Here is a 17,342-nt window from a genome sequence, read left to right on the forward strand (position 1 = left end):
TTGATGTCTGCTTCTTACCTGTGTGTCCTGTGGCAGGTGGAGGACAGTGTGCAGCCTCTCGGTGTGATGATGCCTGGACTCTTCCTCATATGCTAAGTCTCTGTCGGTCTGTGGCAGGGTCAGAAACCTCCGAATGGTGCACAGGTTCTCCCACAGAGTCCGGTTTTCTGGACTAGGGTTCTCTTTCCACCGAAGCAGCTCACACAGCCAACCCTAGAATGGAAACAAGTCGGGAGCAACAGTTTCGTGTTAGGGATACTTTCACATTTTCCAAAATGTGCCTGTTCTAACTAAATGGTAGAGGAGAACGTTGGTGTATTCTGTATGGTGAGGATAAGGCTACACACTGCAGCCAGTTAGATTACATAAGACTAAACAGAAGGAATCCGTATCTGTCCAATGTTATAATACACTGTATTTGTTCTCTTTGTACAAGGGGTGAAATCTGAGGGGCAGGGGCACTATAGGGGTGGGGCCACAGCTACGGTAATAATAATAAATAATGCCTTGGACTTATATTGCGCTTTCCTATGAGAAACTCAAATTCAAATGCTCAAATAGTGCATTATTCATTCACTCCACACTTGGAGTGGTACAGGAGCGAGGCTGCTAATCTGCGCCATCGGCCCGCCTGACTACCACCGACATTCACACAGGCAATGTGGGTGAAGTATCTTGCCCAAGAACACAACAGTGTACACATATGCCCGAGCCGGAAATCGAAACGCCAACCTCTCAATCATAGAACGACCCGCTCAACCACCTGCGACACTGTCGCCCTATGAATCTATTTTATCAACCCTGTCATTAACCAAAAGAGAAGGGCTCTGTTCCGCTAAAGCACATATGTCAAAGTCAAGGCCCGGGGGCCACATCTGGCCAGCGAGAAGGTTTTCTACGGCCCCTGGGATGATATTAATTTATTATTAGAACCAGTCTGCAGCTTTTACACGCACCAATACTACTTTTCCCACCATGCAACGGTGATGCACCGAGCAGTAGGCCGCTTCATTTCAATATTTATTAGTGCAGCAGTCGTTAGCATAACAGTAAAGTTCACTTTCTGATTACTATCAAAAATGGCAGAACGGAAGGTGGACACTGAGAACCGGGGGTTTCAAACAAGGTGGGAGTCGGAGTACCTGTTCATGGAGGTAGCTGGAGAACCTGTGTCTTCTGTGTGGATTAAGTGTGGCGGTACTGAAAGAGTATAATCTGACGACATTATGAAAAGAAACACGTGGACAAAAACAAGAATATGGACACGGAACAAAGGCTGCAGAAGGTTGAGAAATTAAAACGAGCCCTCAAATCTCGACAGGCTCTGTTCAAAAAAGCCAAATCACAAAGCAGGCTGTTGTCAAGGCCAGTTTTATTTTGGCAGAAGAGATTACTAAATCAGCCCGGCCATTTACAGAGGGGGATTTCATCAAAAACTGTACGCTTAAAGTTTGTGACGAAGTTTGCCCAGAAAAAAAACACCATTGCCGAGCGAATAGACTATATGCGGTCATTTTTAAAATTTTCAATGAGCATTCGATTAGTCCGGCCCTCGGCTTGTAGGTAAATAGTTTATTTGGCCCTCCGTCTAATTGACTTTGACACCCCGGCGCTAAAGGATGCTGTTGTTAAGGTGAATTCCTTGTTTTTTTAAATTCCTTGCTGCTTTTTTGACCAAAAAGTTAGAACTGAGCAGCGTGTGTGTGTGTGTGTGTGTGTGTCTGTGTGTGTGTGGGGGGGGCGAAAATGGCGAGATGGAGATGATTCAATTCTATCTGCTAGGCTGGTTCGGTTTGTGACACCAGCTGTTGTGTTCAACCAGCCACCTTGGGCAGCGCGTGCCACTAATAGCCTGATCATCCCTCTCTTCCTCTCTCGCTATCCTTGTGGGCAGCTGCAGCAGATGGGTGCACTGAGCCGTGACCCTCAGCCACACCCAGACCTACCAACCTGGGAGAACCTGGCTGACTGCATGCAAACACACAGTCTACTACATGCCTACACTAGGCATTGCCTTTTTCAGGCTGGTTCATTACAACACGTGGATATGTTGGATGCAATTGAAGCTACATATGTTGATAAAGGGATTCAGCTCCTCCTCTGTGCTTTCCTCACTTTGAAAGGTTTTTTATGATGGAAGGCTTCTTTCCCTTTTTCTGTTTTCATGCCTTTCCTCTCAAGTTGAAAGCCTGAACCATAAAATAATTGCTAGAAAAATCTAATTTTTGGAAAATAAGATCTTAAAAAAAGAGTAACATTAAATCTGGAAAAAGATTTACATGGAAAATACAAATACATGTCTGATTGTTTACATCAGGGTTTTCAGGAAAAACATATCAAACTTCCTATAGTGTAGTGTCAATTGTTTCCATACTGAGGCAACAGATTCTTTTCAGGGTTCCTTTTCTGCAGTGATTCCCTTACCTGACTCTTGTTGGCAGCGACCTTTGCGAACAAAGCTTGGGACACCTTAGCTCTCTTCATCTCCTGCTGAATTTCATCATAGATGCCTGATGTGATGTTAACCAGGGACTCTATCTTTAAAGTGATATCAGGAGCTGGGCCAGAGGGCTTTGGCTGAGGGAGAGGATCGACATAACAGAGTAAGGACAAAGGGAAGTCCAGATAGCTACAATACATGCAAACCATCTCACTTCAGTAATGTTGGGACGTAGTAAAAGGTGTCAAGTTAACTTGTAAATAATTGAATGTTGCTGTTTTTGATTGTGTCATCAGGGTTTAGACCATAAATCATTTCTGGAACTTCACAGCAAACTATAGAATTGCAGCTTTCTGCTAAACAACTAAAGAAGATGGGACTTGTATTAAAATCAATCAACATTCTAGACATCCCAAAAATGATTTTAACATATTAGCATCCTTTTTAAGTTAAATCCCTCTTTAATCTCCATACTAAAAGTGCAAGCACATCTATCCGAGGAAGGTGTATAAGTTTGTATGCATGATGTGCATATGCTTCCAGATGAGATCAGTGAGGATCCAGAATCCACTGCTACTCAGTGTTTACCTGCTACCCTTCATCAATCAAAAGAGCTCTGCTGAGGCTGCAGCTACAACTGTCTCTATTGGATCTACCGTAATTTTCCTTTTTCACTTTCTTTTTCAGGTATGCAGAGATCACCAGTTCTCATGGTCCTCACCTGCCGGGTCCTGAACAGGACTTCGAGCCAGACAACATGTCTCCTAACGCTTTCAATTAAGATTCTCCAGTGAAGATTTCAGGTTAAAAACATCAATCGATCGGTAGGTCTTATTTTGTATTGATGTGAAATGTAATATGTTGTTTGATTGACAGTGAACAGGGGTGGGTTTGGGTGGGATTTATTTACATTGTTTTTATTTTTATTTGTTTTCTTTATTTCTATTTTTATTCTTTGTATTGTCTGTATGTCTGTTTGTTATTCTCTGTGTGAAATTAATAAATATATAAAACATCAAAAACATCAATCGATCCATCTTTGATTTCCTGCTTTGTGGGTCACGGGTGCTTTTGTCAAATAGAAACTGAAACTAAAATCAATGTGTGCACGTTCTGCCAGAAGGTCAGTAGGTGATTACAGAACTACGCAAACGATGCAGGATTCACTTTATGGTTTATTTAGCTGTTTTTGGGTTGGTAGTGACCCAAACCCACCATAATAGTACAGTAGTGTAGAAACATGGGAAAAGTGAATTTTTCATAATATGTCTATACTTGAATGCTTTAACAGAAGTCCCATTCTTCTTTACTTGTACAGGACAATACTGTATGGCGCTTTGCTGTTTCTTATGGATGAAGAAACTCTAACTGACCCTCCATCAGTAGATATTTTAATTAAAATGGTCTTTCAAACATTCAGCTGTGATTCTAAAAGGGCTTTTATACACTCTAAAACTACAAAGAGACTTATCCACAAAAGCAGATCTTGTGTATACATGTGAGGAAAGGTTATCAGCTGGTGATCAGGACGAGCTGCTCTGAGAACAGACATGCAGTGTTCCATGTATGAGCATCAGCTGGACATCTGCAGAGCACATCTCCATATGAATTTTGTTTACAGACTGAAGTCATTACGTCCTCCTCTTTTGTCTTCCTGTGTTGTTTCTGTTTGAATGAACATGTATTGGCTCTCAGAAAGCTTGTATACACAGCGTTTGAAGTCGTCTACGAGACATGTACGGACCAGCTAGCTTACATTCCCTCAGTGTAAACGATGCTGAGATAATTTTACATAGACAAAATAAGAATAGCACACAAATTCACCCAGAGCCATGAATGGCCATTTGCCCTGACATCAGAGAGCACTCCTTATCACTGATGATGAAAACTTGTAATGTGCAGATGGAAAGAAATGTCCAAATACTGCATAATACCTTTTATGTTTATAATACGTATATGATATCTTCAAAACTCATTTTTCATTATAAATGGTTTTTGTTCAAGATAAAAACTCTAACATCCCTGCAGAGATTTAAGACACAATACATGCCATGCTGCAGTCTGAAGGTAACACACCAAGTTGGAGATCTTGGTCTTGTTCTTCCAGATGGATGCCCAGGTATCAGGGGTTATCTGGTCATCCAAACTCCTCTCCCACACCTTCTACACACACACACACACACACACACACACACGACATGGTACAATCAAATACCATGAGATCATGCAAATTTGTTCTCTGCTCTTCGAATGAAAGCAACCCCTTTGAGGATATTTGCTTGAACCGGCAGTTTGTATATTTCATCCTTTCAGTATTTAATCATTTTCATGAGGTCTAATAACTTCCTGGTTCTGACTTGATGATTACAACTATAAAGATCAGAATTTAAAAGCTATTTGATCAGTACAAAGATATGTAGGGAATTTCCGTATTAGATGGGATTCCACAACGTAATTACACGCCGACACCACTAGGAACGCACCACATTTAGTTTGTTGTTGTAATGACTGATTTCAATTGAACGCATCACAACAGTGACGTCACACACAACGCAGATAAACATGGGCTTAGATTGGCTGGGGAAAAGTCCAGCCTTCAGGGGAGGGCCTGACTTGAGGACGAAGCAGGAAATATCTTCATTCCGCCATGATGCACTCACGAGTCGCATGGTGGAATCTCAGCGCTGATATCTGAACTAACTTGTACTGATCTGCGTATTATATAAATATCTTAATCTTCACCCAAATCCTCCTTATTGACTACGCACCCACAACGGAGAACAAAGAGGGTTAGGAAAACCCTAACAGCTAGTACAAGAATTGTATCTTTTTTTTTTTATCCATTTATATATTCAGAAACAGAATAAATGAAAAACAATGAGAACCTTTTCCTTTTACAGTAAATAGGCAGGATCACCAAAAATGAAAATAAATCACCATAATCTTTAAAAAGAAACAAATGATGAAGCTGAGTCAATATTTCTGACTTTTCTGTATCTTAGATGGTAAATCTACTTGGCTGCATTTGACCCCTTTTCAAGGTGACTACGGAATTTATCAGGAATCACATCATTGCTGTGATATAATGTTGGGTGTAAAAGGACACTGCTTTCTCCCCTCACCTGTGAGAGGCGTGGAGTACCAGGGCTTGAGGTGTTGGAGGCAGGAAGACCAACTGAAGGGTTCATGGTGCGCTCTCTCTCCTCTTGGTAGATTCTGTCTCTTTCGCTCTCAGGCAGGTTGAGGAAGTTCTGCATTGCTTTCAGGTTCACCAGCAGAGACTGAGACGCTGTACGAGGGTCCTCTTCCTTCCGCAAGATCTCTGACAGCAAGCCCTAGATCAGCAGCAAACACTTTTTCTACATGAACTTTGCCAGAAGGATAGTTTGTTGTTTTAATATGTCTCCCTTATCACAACTTCCACCCTCTAGCCCTATGAAATACAGATACTAAAGTGGATTTGAAGTGTATTCTATACATGGAGTAACTGGGTATCACTCGGGTTGTCATTCTGTTTTACAATATTATTATTATTTTTGATAAAAACACTGTACACTGTATATTAATTATTATCTTTGATTCTGACATAAATACATATTTATATACACTGAGAGCCACAAGTGGTCAGGTGTTTGTGCCGCTGTGAGGGAGGCAACAATACTCGATGACCCAGCAATGGAACCCTGTCATCCTTCTGCTAATCCCACTGAAAGTACCACGAGGTGGGCGATCACAAAATGACAGTCTCACTACATCAATTCCATTTATATCAATCAAAAATCCAGCTGTTATCTCTGGAGAGTGAAAATGGTCTGTTCAGTCTGAGATTCTGAAGCTCAGTAAACCCAGGCTGCCCTGTGGCTGAATCTGCCCCCTCCCATCTCTGACACTTCACTTTACGCCTCCACTTTCCTCTTATCTTTTGTCCTGATTGTCTGCTACCTTCTTCAGCACACTCAACACACACTTACCTGTGTGCGATTGAAGGCCACACGAGCGAACACGGCCTGCGAAATGCTAGCCCTCTTCAGCTCGTCTCTGACCTGCTGGTAGATTTCAGAGGAGACCTCAGAGGCTGCATTGTTGCTCCCAGGGTGATCACCAGGTTTGGATGAGCCCCGGGGGATGGGCGGGTGGTTGAGGAACTGTTGGTTGATGGCCTGGGGGTGTTGGTGAGCCAGCAAACGGCTAACAGCAAGTTGTTGGTTGATGAGGTGGGCCATGGCGAGCTGTTGACGTACAAGTTGTGGGGATAGTTGGGGAGACAGCAGGCCTCCTGGCCCCAGCAGGGGCTGCAGGGAACCAGGTGGAGGTGGGGGTGGAGGTATCTGGCTGGTACGGAGAGGAGGGCTGTGGTGGAGGGGGCCGTGAGATGAGGGCTGTTGTTGAGGTGGTGGTTGCTGCGGTGCTTGCGAATCACCAGATCCTGCTTTGAGGAGAGGATTGCAGGCTCCCAGATGAGTGAGCTGGGCCAGGCCAACCACGTGAGAAGGAGGTCTTTGGCCCAGTACACAGAAGTCTGCCATGCTGTCTCGCTCTACTGGGAAGGATAAGGGACAGTCAGCATGGTCAGACCGACACCTTCATTATACCGTCACAAAGATAAGAGTCCTTACTTTTAATGTCAGCGGCATCTCTCCCAGACCACATCTTCTCCAGGCAATCTACTGCTCAACAACACAAACACAGTCAGTGGTGCTGATCGGAATCGTGATGCTGCTTGATATGATTATTGTAAGGACCAAAACCAGTTTCAAGTCAACTGTACATTAAGTTATACCTTTGCTTGTCCAGTTTCGTGGCTCTGCGACAAATAGTACTACACAGTGTACTCACTGTGTACTCATCTCCGTGACCTATGACATTACTAGCTGATTCCTTGTTTCTATAGTACTACTGCAAACAGTGAACTCATTCTTACAGTTTGTTGGCTTAATACACACATAAATACATTTTTCAAATCCTTCCCTTTGTTGCAAGAACCGTTGTACCTCAGATGAAGGCATCTCATTGGACTAGATCCCTGGGACAGAATGACACCGCTCCTAACCAGAGACAAACCAAACCAAACCAGACTGTGCTGCAGTGTGTGTGAAGTCGCTGACTTATGAAAATGGTTTCATTTCCCAGCACATTGATAGGGATGTTGGGCCACTGTCTGAATGGTACATTTATATTGCGCTTTTATACACCTTCACTGTGCCTGAATTGCTTTACAAAGCCTCACATTTACCCACATATTCATAGACCACTGGGTGGTGGCTGCCATGCCAGGCTCACTGGGAGTAATTTGGGGTTCAGTCTTAAGGGACACTTCGACATGCGGACAGTCGGAGTTGAGCTTTGAACCGCATTGAAAAACCCGCTCTACCAACTGAGCCAAAACTGCCCGTCTACTGTAAAACTCACCTTTCATTTTCTTGTACTTCTTGTACCAACGACCAAACTCCTGGCATTTTGAAGTGGAGACATTGGCATAGTAGGAACTATTCACTATGGAGGAAATCATACTCTGAAAGAGAAAGAGAAGGACAACATCATTAATAACCAACATAAAATTAAATGATTACACTCACGCAACAACCACATAGCATGTTGACATAAAGTCACACATAAACAATAGAAACACACAAACAGTAATCCTGACTGGAAGCCACTCCTTAAAACTAAAGCCAGTGCATAGAGGGAATCTCCAGCCATATTCACACATGCTTTCAATTAATGCTATGATCACACTGGAGAGCCATTTATACACAGCATGCACAAGCACGCACACACCAGGAAAAATTGATATAGCATATTCTTAACTTTTTTCATTTGAGGAATTTTGAACAGGCATAGCTGGTTAAGTATAGCTGCTTGGGTCGACTACCTGATGCTACTGCCTCTAGGCTGCATACATCAGGTGCTACATTCAGCAAACCAAGGCACAGAACAAGCATCAAAGATGGGATTATCAATAATTAGACACGATGACAATGAAACCTGAGTCCTCTGAGATAACTGGACAGAATTATTAATTTATTCTTCCTGCAATGAACTCTATATGCTTGGCATGTGTATTTGTCTGTTGGGCACTTGAGAGAAACGTGACGCATGAGTCAGAGGAATATGAAATTACAAAAAACTCCTAACGAAAAGAAGGTTTACAGGTTTCTGATAGTTTGGATCTTAGCAGAGGAGGACCATGACTCTCTGGACCTCACTGGCCCTGATCTACATGGTGTTTTCATTGTGAAGCAGTTATCTCATTCAGATCGCTGGACACTGGTGTAAAGCTGAGGCTGAGGAACATGTGTTGCTGTGGAGCAACAGCCAGATGGTTTACCTGCGAAAGAGGACACTCTTTGGCCAGAGTACTTTGATTCATCTCCTTGAGCAGTTCCTTGAGTGCATTCCTGACAGTGGAATGGTTCCACTGTTCACAGGGCAGATCCTCCAGCTTTGAAAAACTACCACAACCACACAGAACATCTTTGAGTTAGTCACATCTTCAGATAATTTGATGGCCGACAGAAGGTCTAACCACAAAAATGTCACTTGAACATAATTTCACAGAATAATACAAGATGGATATTCATTACTCTTATCATTCAACATTTAAATTACATTCACATTCTTCCAGTGTTGTTATATCTTACAAGCAAACAAGCAATATGGTTACACACATCATTCTAAAATGTCCAACAGAGGCCGTCTGGCCTTTGAGGACAGTAATGTCCAGGTTTTAGCCATGGAAGAGAGATGGTTTGAGAGAGGCGTTAAATAAACCATGTTTGTCAAACTGGAGAAACCATCCCCAAACAGAGGGGGAGGATTAAGACCACCATCTATTAGCAACATACAATGCAGTATTGAACGCTGTCCCCAAAAACTAAAACACACAGCCACACCTGGATGCATCCCAGCGTAACAGCTCACCTGAGGGTGGGGGGACAACGACCTGTCACCTTTTGGATGCAAATGACTCCTGATGAGTCTTGTCCTTGTGGTTTCAGTCCCTTGTTTTCTGCTCCAAGAGGAGTTTAAGTAAATGGACTCTGTACCAGTATTTAGATGAGAGATGAAACGTGTTCAACCAAACTTAAACAAGTCCAGTTGATTCTTCGTTTTTGCTCTTCTTGATTTACTGCAATGTTCGCAAAACATTTCAAATTTATCCAGAATCCAGATCCAAAATTTGAAAATGCCTCTCTTACAAGTAAATGGGAAAATCCAGACGGGTATCTGGATCACTCTCAGAATTTAATGGGTTCTAAGTTAGACCAACAGTCATTTTCAGGATTTTATTTTTTCATCAAGATCCATCCTGCAGTTTTTCCGTAATGCTGCTAACAAACAGACAAACACGTCAAAAACTTAACCTCATTGGTGGAGGTAATAGCAATATACATCATAAAAGTACAAGGTAGTGGGACATTCCAGTACAATGACACTGCATACTGCATTATTGTTGGAAATCAAAGTCTGGGTTGCCGCCAGAGTAGTTTTCATTTTTACTTAATTTGTGTGAGCTCAGGTGCGTGTTGGTCAGAGACGAACCGTTTACCAACAAAGAACTGGTCTACAGTCTGTCCTGCAACGTACACAGTTAGAAATCTCTAGGAAAACTTTATAGATCTCACTAGATTTTCCATTGGAATGAGGTGAGTTGATAATTACTGGTCATTCAAAACTCCTGTCCACCCACACCCATGACCTCCTGTACAGACCTACTGTATATTCCCACATTCTTTCTGCAATGTATTTCATTCCAACCTCAGCCACTGAGCAAGTGTGCCAAAGCTCTGCCATCTCCAAGGATACACACATAAACATGTAAACAAACTGGTATGCACCGAGACAATAAGAATAATAACCCTCTCATCTGAAGTTTAACAGTTTTTATCTGTCCATCAAGATTGACTTATTTGAGGGATCTAGGAGTTCCAGGCAGACAGGCTCTCCTAGACAGAGACAGATAACAGATACACCTCCACCAGGCTCTTTGAAAGGAGCGTCAGGGCTTCAGGGTTGCTGAATTCACATTTGATAAATATGATAAAGTAGTGAAATGTCTGCAAAGACATCCACAACCCACTGGGACATGGGTTTAAAAACCTTACTGTGTCCATAGACTACAGACATGCAGTCTTTCCAGTGAGGTTTTTTTATTTATATATATTCCTAGTGAAGGGAAAGTCTTTCGTTTAGAATGTAAGTATTTCCACTTTCTCACTGAATGCCAAAGGCTAGTTTCTCTTGCCACAAACGAATGAATGAATCTCATGAATTGGACCCAAACATCAGGAAAACTGTAATCTGTGACGTCCCTCTGTTAAAACTCAGTCTGACCTTTGGAGCTGGATGCGTAGTGTGACCATGTGGTAGACCTCCAACAACATGTCTGCAACCGTCGCCTCCGGTGCGTCAGTCAGGAAGTGGATAGGCAGAGGGTTCCACCTTCCCACCTTGATGATGCCTTGACAAAGACATGACATGACTGTTATATAAATATTTAGTGAGTCCAACACATAAAAAATACACACAGAAAAATGTAGAATATTTTTGATTTAACCAGGTAAGTTTATAGAGAATTAATTCTCATTTTCAATAACTACCCGGCCCTAAGTTACTTGTGTTTGGTGGTGGAAGGAAGCCAGAGAACCCGGAGAGAACCCAGGTAGAACATGCTAACTCCTCAAAGAAAGGCCGCAAGCTCGATTTGAACCTGTGACCTTCTTGCTCTGCGTCAACAGTGCTATCCACTGTGCCACTGTGGATGAGCGATAGAGCTATGGAAATTCTGTAATTTGCACCTTTTCAGAGCTGGCATATCCTTGTATGTCAAGCAGCTTTTGCTTTGGACATTATTTAGGGTCCATTTCTGCAGAGCATCTTTTTTCAGTTGTTGATCATTTTAAGAGGCTGAATATGGCAGCATGCACTTAAAGGAGGAGCATCCTGTCTTTTGGTGTCACTTGTGATTGCGCATTTTCAAACAACAATAAGCTATTTAATGTATCGGTATTTTGGCACCCTGGTAACCATGGAAACAGAGAAACTCATTATAAAGTGGCATTCCTGATGTTTCCAGTAAGAACAAGCAGAGCTGTGTTATACAGCTATATAACAATCCAAAAGAACATTTATTTAATATTTAAGCTTGTCAAAAACATATTATTTATATATATTATTTATGCTGAACCTGCACACTAACACAAAAAAAGCTATTGACCACATTGTTGTTAGTTTTGTGTTAGTTGTGTCACATGGCTGATGTCACACGACTGAGGGCACATTTTCACGAGTACGGAAGTGATTGATGTCACCAACAGATGGAACAGATGCTGCAAATGTATTTGGTTGGAATGGGATTTTGCATATTTGTCAGACTACCAGGCACCAAAAGCCCTACAGACAAAAAATATACTTTAATGTCCATTTCATCCTTTAACATGTGTGTTGTTTTATTACTGACAATTTCTACAGATCTGCAGGACCATAAATGAATTCCTTAATATAAACGACTTACTTGTATTTCTGTTTGAACACACACTCTGCAACAGACCTAAACATACACACAATCGCACACTCACAGAGGGTTTTCATAGGGACTGGCTCGAGCTGTGAAAACTAAACAAAGCTAATCACATTACTAGCCTCTAAATGAGATCCAGACGGGTCCTCTTTCTGTCCCCTCTTTCCTTTCTTTCCATTCCACCTCCTCTCCTACGCGCATTTCCACCTCCATCTCTCTTACATTATATAGAATGGACTGGACCCCAAATCTTGGATCCGCCCCTTTATCTGGGTTTACTCCAACCTTTAATGGGGTCTGTCAACTTTGATGGAAATCCTTCCTGTATTTTTTTGCGTAATCCTGTTTAGAAGAGAAAAATGTGAGTTCATCGAGGAAGAACATTTTCTCTATATTTTTTTCTGTTTTGTCTGTTAATGTCACATGCAAAGATTATGATATTGACTTTCATTTCATAAATTACATAATAATTTTGATACAATAATTACCTCTGCCGAGGAGGTTATATTTTCGCCGGCGTTGGTCTATCTATCTGTCTCTCTGTTATCAAGAAAACTCAAAAGGTTACGGATGGATCTTGATTACATTTTCAGGAAATGTTGGGAATGTTACCAGGAACCGATAATTACATTTTGTTGATGATCACGAAGAGATCCTGGATTCTGGATCACTTTAAAATGTTCATTAACATTGCAGTCAATGGAGCTTTAAAATTTGTTCCACAATATCTTGGTTGATTATTGACCAATGTTTATGGAATTTGACACAGTCATGTAGGGGGGAGACCTCTATCTTACCACTAAATTTTATCGGGATCGGATCCAGAATGAGGTCAGGAAAAAAATATCAAATTTTACCATTGAAAACTCAATTTATTGATTCACTTTTACTTTTCATGGTTGGTGTATAAAGATACCAAGAACAATTTAGAACATTTTGATGATGATGCAGATCTACATGTGAATGTATAAATCCAATTTGGAGGTCTATTCTCTGAGTGCTTTTCTAGTTTTCACTCGTTTTTAGAATTAGACTGAAGCCATTGCAAGTGAAAACACTAGTTTAACATCTGTCCCCTGTGAAACAAAGTGAAAATGTATAGAAAATCTTTGAAATTGAGAAATTGCATTGGGTTTTCTGTGTTGTCAACAAGAAAGTCTCACATGTGCCTATGTTCATTTCACATGTGAGACTTTCTGTGTATTTTTATGTAAGGAAAGATGTAATGAAACACATTTTAAAGAGATAGAACAAAACACTCAGATAATTTTATGACAGAGAGGAAAACAGTCAGTCCCTCCTTTACTCTTATTTATTATGTCTCTTCCTCTGACAGACAAACACACACACACACACAAATAAACTCTCCCTGCTGGCTGTCTTCAGTGTGCAGCATCCACACATCTGAAACATAACAGATCTGATGATGCCAAGTTGGGTGGAAGAAAATGCATGAATAAGCAGACAAACACAAACTCACAGAAGACATATGACCGCGCACAGAGAAGTAGACATGTTCATGTACCAGCTTGCATGCAAGCCCACACCCAGGCACACACAGTCACACACGCTCTCAGTGTGATGGTAAATGCATTAATAATAGATTCATCATTTTTGGTCTGCTGTTCAATGTGCTCTGCTTCTTGTCCACATGTAAAAGTAGAAATCATTGTTCCCATTTCCACATTAAAATTCCACCTCCCAGAGACGGGCTTTTATGTGGCCGGCTGGTGGTTTGGCTCATGCCTGAGTCTGCCCATCCCACAAACACACACTGATGTCTCTGACTCCTCTCATCAACATTCACACATGCATGGATGCCTGTGCACATGCAAACACACGCACACACACACACACACAAATAATACCCATGTCCGCACAGTAATCCCATTGTCCTATGCTAGAATAAGCCTTAATTGTTGCAGCAGCCTGCACATGAATGAATTGTATCTTCCAAACTGGAATCAGGCATATGGGGTTTACCCCAAATGCCTGATCCAACCTATCATCTCCTGTTGTCATTTCTGTGAGGGTTCGTGTCTGCTAAACCACTGGCTCTGAACACTAGACACTCAAATCTAAAAGTAATGTGGAAGAAATCTAGCTCAGGCTGACATCTTGAAAAATGTCAGCAAAGAGTTTCAGGCTTATTATAAATAATAATAATAGTGCTGTCAAATGCTCTCAGAATAATCGTAAAAATGAGTTCACATGTACATCACCTCTAGTCAGAACAACTCAGAAACTGACACACACCCTGCGTGTTGCATGACCAACTTTGACATCATAGAAGCAGAAACAGGAGAGCGGATATAAGCAAATGTTTGTCTAATTTGTCTTTGATATGTAAAGCCAATCTAATCGTCTGTATTATAGGATAGGCTACAATAAGCATTGCTTCTGCCTATTCCTTTTTTGGTTGTAATGTATATTTAGATTTGTTTAAGTTGTATTTTTTTGTCTTAATCTGACAAACAAAATAAAACTCATCATATCATATAATAGCTAAAACTGTGTTTATTGAATGTCATTTTATTTACCGTTTATATTGCAGTTTCCATCCATGTAGAATGTCTAGATTAGTGAAGAAAGGATGTTTATTAACATTAAATCTGGCAGGTCAAGTAAAACAACAGTAAAAAGTCTGGGACAATGCCACTTTGTAATATAAAGCTTCAAAATTAAAAGAGTTCTCATCATGTTATTTAAACATTCTGAGCAGTTTCTTTGTGACTTCCATGATTTCACCGCATTATGACTTAAAGGCTTCTGAATGTCAAAGTAAAAATGAAGGATTGCCTACTGCCGACTGTGAACCGTCCAAGGAATGAATGCATTCCTAAAACCAGTTGTCATTGCAATAGTTATTAGATTCCTTTTTCTCTTCCAAATATGATTTTAACTTGCCTGTTTAATTTGTTAAAAGGGCACTCCAATTTTTATACATAACGGATTCATTTTATTTTTAATGGGCAACATTACTGATTCTTAGAGGAATTACAAAGTTATGTTTCAGAGTGGTGGCAAAGTGGGTAGCATTATTGCCTCACAGCAAGAAGTTTCCGGGTTCCATTCCTTCTGTTTGGGTTTTCTCCAGGTTCTCCAGTTTCCTCCCAACTCCAAAAAAAATGCAATTGCAATTTCTAAATTGACTGTAGGTGTCAGTGTGTGCATGAGTGAGTGGTTGTCTGTGTGTGGCCAAGCATGCGCTGGCGATAAGTCCGGGGTGTACCCTGCCTCTTGCCTGTAGTCAGCTGGGATAGAATCGAGCAACACCCGTGTCCCACAAGGTGGATCAAGCGGCTGTAAAGACGATTGAGGTCTTCTCGTCTACAAGTGGATGGATGGTTGTTCCAGAGAGTCTCACAAATGCAGCTTATGGGAATTGAAGGATCCAGATCTTTACAATCTTGCTATCTTTATTATAGGGGTGGGACATTAACGCGTTAATTACAATTAATTAATAAGAAGGACGTTAATTAATTCAAAATATTAACGCATTTTAACGCAGTTTGCATGTCAAAAAACCCGGAACGTTTGTCAGTTCACCATGTTCTGGTACGCCACTTATACTGACGCACACAGTCCCAGGCTGGCTTGGGGACGAATGGAGACGGGAGAGAGTACTTTTGTAATGTATTTGGTCCGTGCCTGGATTCCGTAGTCACGTGATGACGTATGCACGTTAGCTTGTTGTGTGCGCCGATGTAGCATGTAGTTCCGTGACTGACTGCGCCTCATTAAAAGATAAGTTTGTTCCTGAATCTGCCTCCTCCTTCCTACCATCCGTAGAGGTGAAAGACATAACAACTTTGCTGGACGGTAAATTCATTTTCAAAAAACGACCAGATGGAAAATAGACAAAGCCACCGTGTATTGCAAACTATGCAAAAAAGAGTTTGCCTACCACAGAAGTACTTTGCAGCTAGCACAGAAACGGCTCGCGCTAGCGGTTCTGGTCAGCAGCAACTTGACCAAATGACAAATGGATTTAGACGGAAAATGAGCAAGTAAACGTCGGAAACACTGACGAATTCACTCGCAAAGTGGGTTGCCAAAGACTGTAGACCACTATCAGTGGTAGAAGACAAAGGTCTACAAGATGTGCTGCGGATAGCTGCGTGTGATGAAACTTTTGAAATGCCGTGCAGAAAGACTATTTCAAGCAAAATTCTGCAACTGTACTTACCTTTGTTTACAATTTTGAAATGAAATGAAATTACCAGCCATTAAATGAGCTTCAGTTAAAAGTCATGTCTGTGTGTATTATTTGATAAGTCGTCCAATACAATTTATTTTCATAAAAAAATGTTGCTTTTGAGGAAATTATGGTCATGCGATTAATTTCGATTAATTAATTACAAAGCATATAGTTAATTAGTTAAAAAAATTTAATCAAGTCCCACCACTACTTTATTATCAAATGAAGATCTGGAACATTAGTTTAGACCATCTATTACTGAAAGTCTTGAATATCTCTTTCAAGGAACTTTATGACCATACAAACAGCTTTCATGTCTTGGTTGGTTGGTTGGCAGTAGAATTAAATTAAAATTTCCACAACACTTGGTCAAGGGATCCCTTTGTAAGGGACCCAGAAAATATTTTGTTCAGTTTTTGATAAAGAGATGGATCCAGGAATTTTAGTGTCAGGTATGGCATTATTTGACATTGTCTCAATATATTTGCAGGATTTATAACATGTTTATAAAAAGGAGATGTATAGTTTCGTTAAATTAATAGAACTTAATAATTAACAAATTAATAGAGAAGAAAAAAGTCCTTATTATTAATATCAACTCATTTCTCTGGTCGTTTACTCACACGGTCTGCAGCAAGGACTCTGTTGCTTGCTCGACGTGGCACAGCAACAATGCTCGCTCTACCACTCCTCCGTTTCTCTCATTGACCACTGTTAACTGTTCACTGACTAAAGCCATAAAGTACAGGTCTGCTTCAATCCATTCTATAAAAGCCATTGGACCCTTGTAATTGACATAAACAATATCTCCCAGTTAATTACTGGGCTAAGCTAATTAAAGAAAGGCCATGATCCTCAGCAGGGACTTTAAATACACAGCTGGGACATAAGAATGCAGGAGACAATTCAAACAGGCAGAAAATAGCTGGAACACTGTGTAATTTTGGTTGTGGACCGCAAAGGAAAAATCTGGAATTTAAGCCAGAAATTATTCATTTAACATAAATGCTTGTTTTAAAAAACAAAAAGTATCCATTTGAGAAAATCTGGCAGGAAGTGTGTGTCTGTGTGTGTGTGCATGCATGAATGCGTGCACTTGTGTGTGTGTGTCCACGTGTGTGTGTGTCTTACGTTCCATGACAAATGCATCCTTGGATGCGTTAAAGAGTGTTCAAGTATGT

General features: G+C 41.0%; 1 protein-coding gene across 1 annotated transcript in view; it reads right to left on the bottom strand.

Moving 5' to 3' along the window:
* satb2 (SATB homeobox 2) overlaps positions 1–17,342 on the bottom strand; it is a 43,746-nt gene that overhangs the window by 11,384 nt on the left and 15,020 nt on the right. Inside the window, exons 3-11 of the mRNA XM_068746280.1 lie at positions 10,775–10,901; positions 8,769–8,892; positions 7,850–7,952; positions 7,057–7,107; positions 6,412–6,980; positions 5,563–5,775; positions 4,517–4,603; positions 2,425–2,577; positions 19–213 (exon numbers count right to left, since the gene is read on the bottom strand). Coding sequence (XP_068602381.1) covers positions 19–213; positions 2,425–2,577; positions 4,517–4,603; positions 5,563–5,775; positions 6,412–6,980; positions 7,057–7,107; positions 7,850–7,952; positions 8,769–8,892; positions 10,775–10,901 — 1,622 coding nt within the window. The remainder of the gene's footprint in view (positions 1–18; positions 214–2,424; positions 2,578–4,516; positions 4,604–5,562; positions 5,776–6,411; positions 6,981–7,056; positions 7,108–7,849; positions 7,953–8,768; positions 8,893–10,774; positions 10,902–17,342) is intronic.

This window comes from Brachionichthys hirsutus, chromosome 12, assembly GCF_040956055.1.
Source record: "Brachionichthys hirsutus isolate HB-005 chromosome 12, CSIRO-AGI_Bhir_v1, whole genome shotgun sequence".
Lineage (NCBI taxonomy): Eukaryota > Metazoa > Chordata > Actinopteri > Lophiiformes > Brachionichthyidae > Brachionichthys > Brachionichthys hirsutus.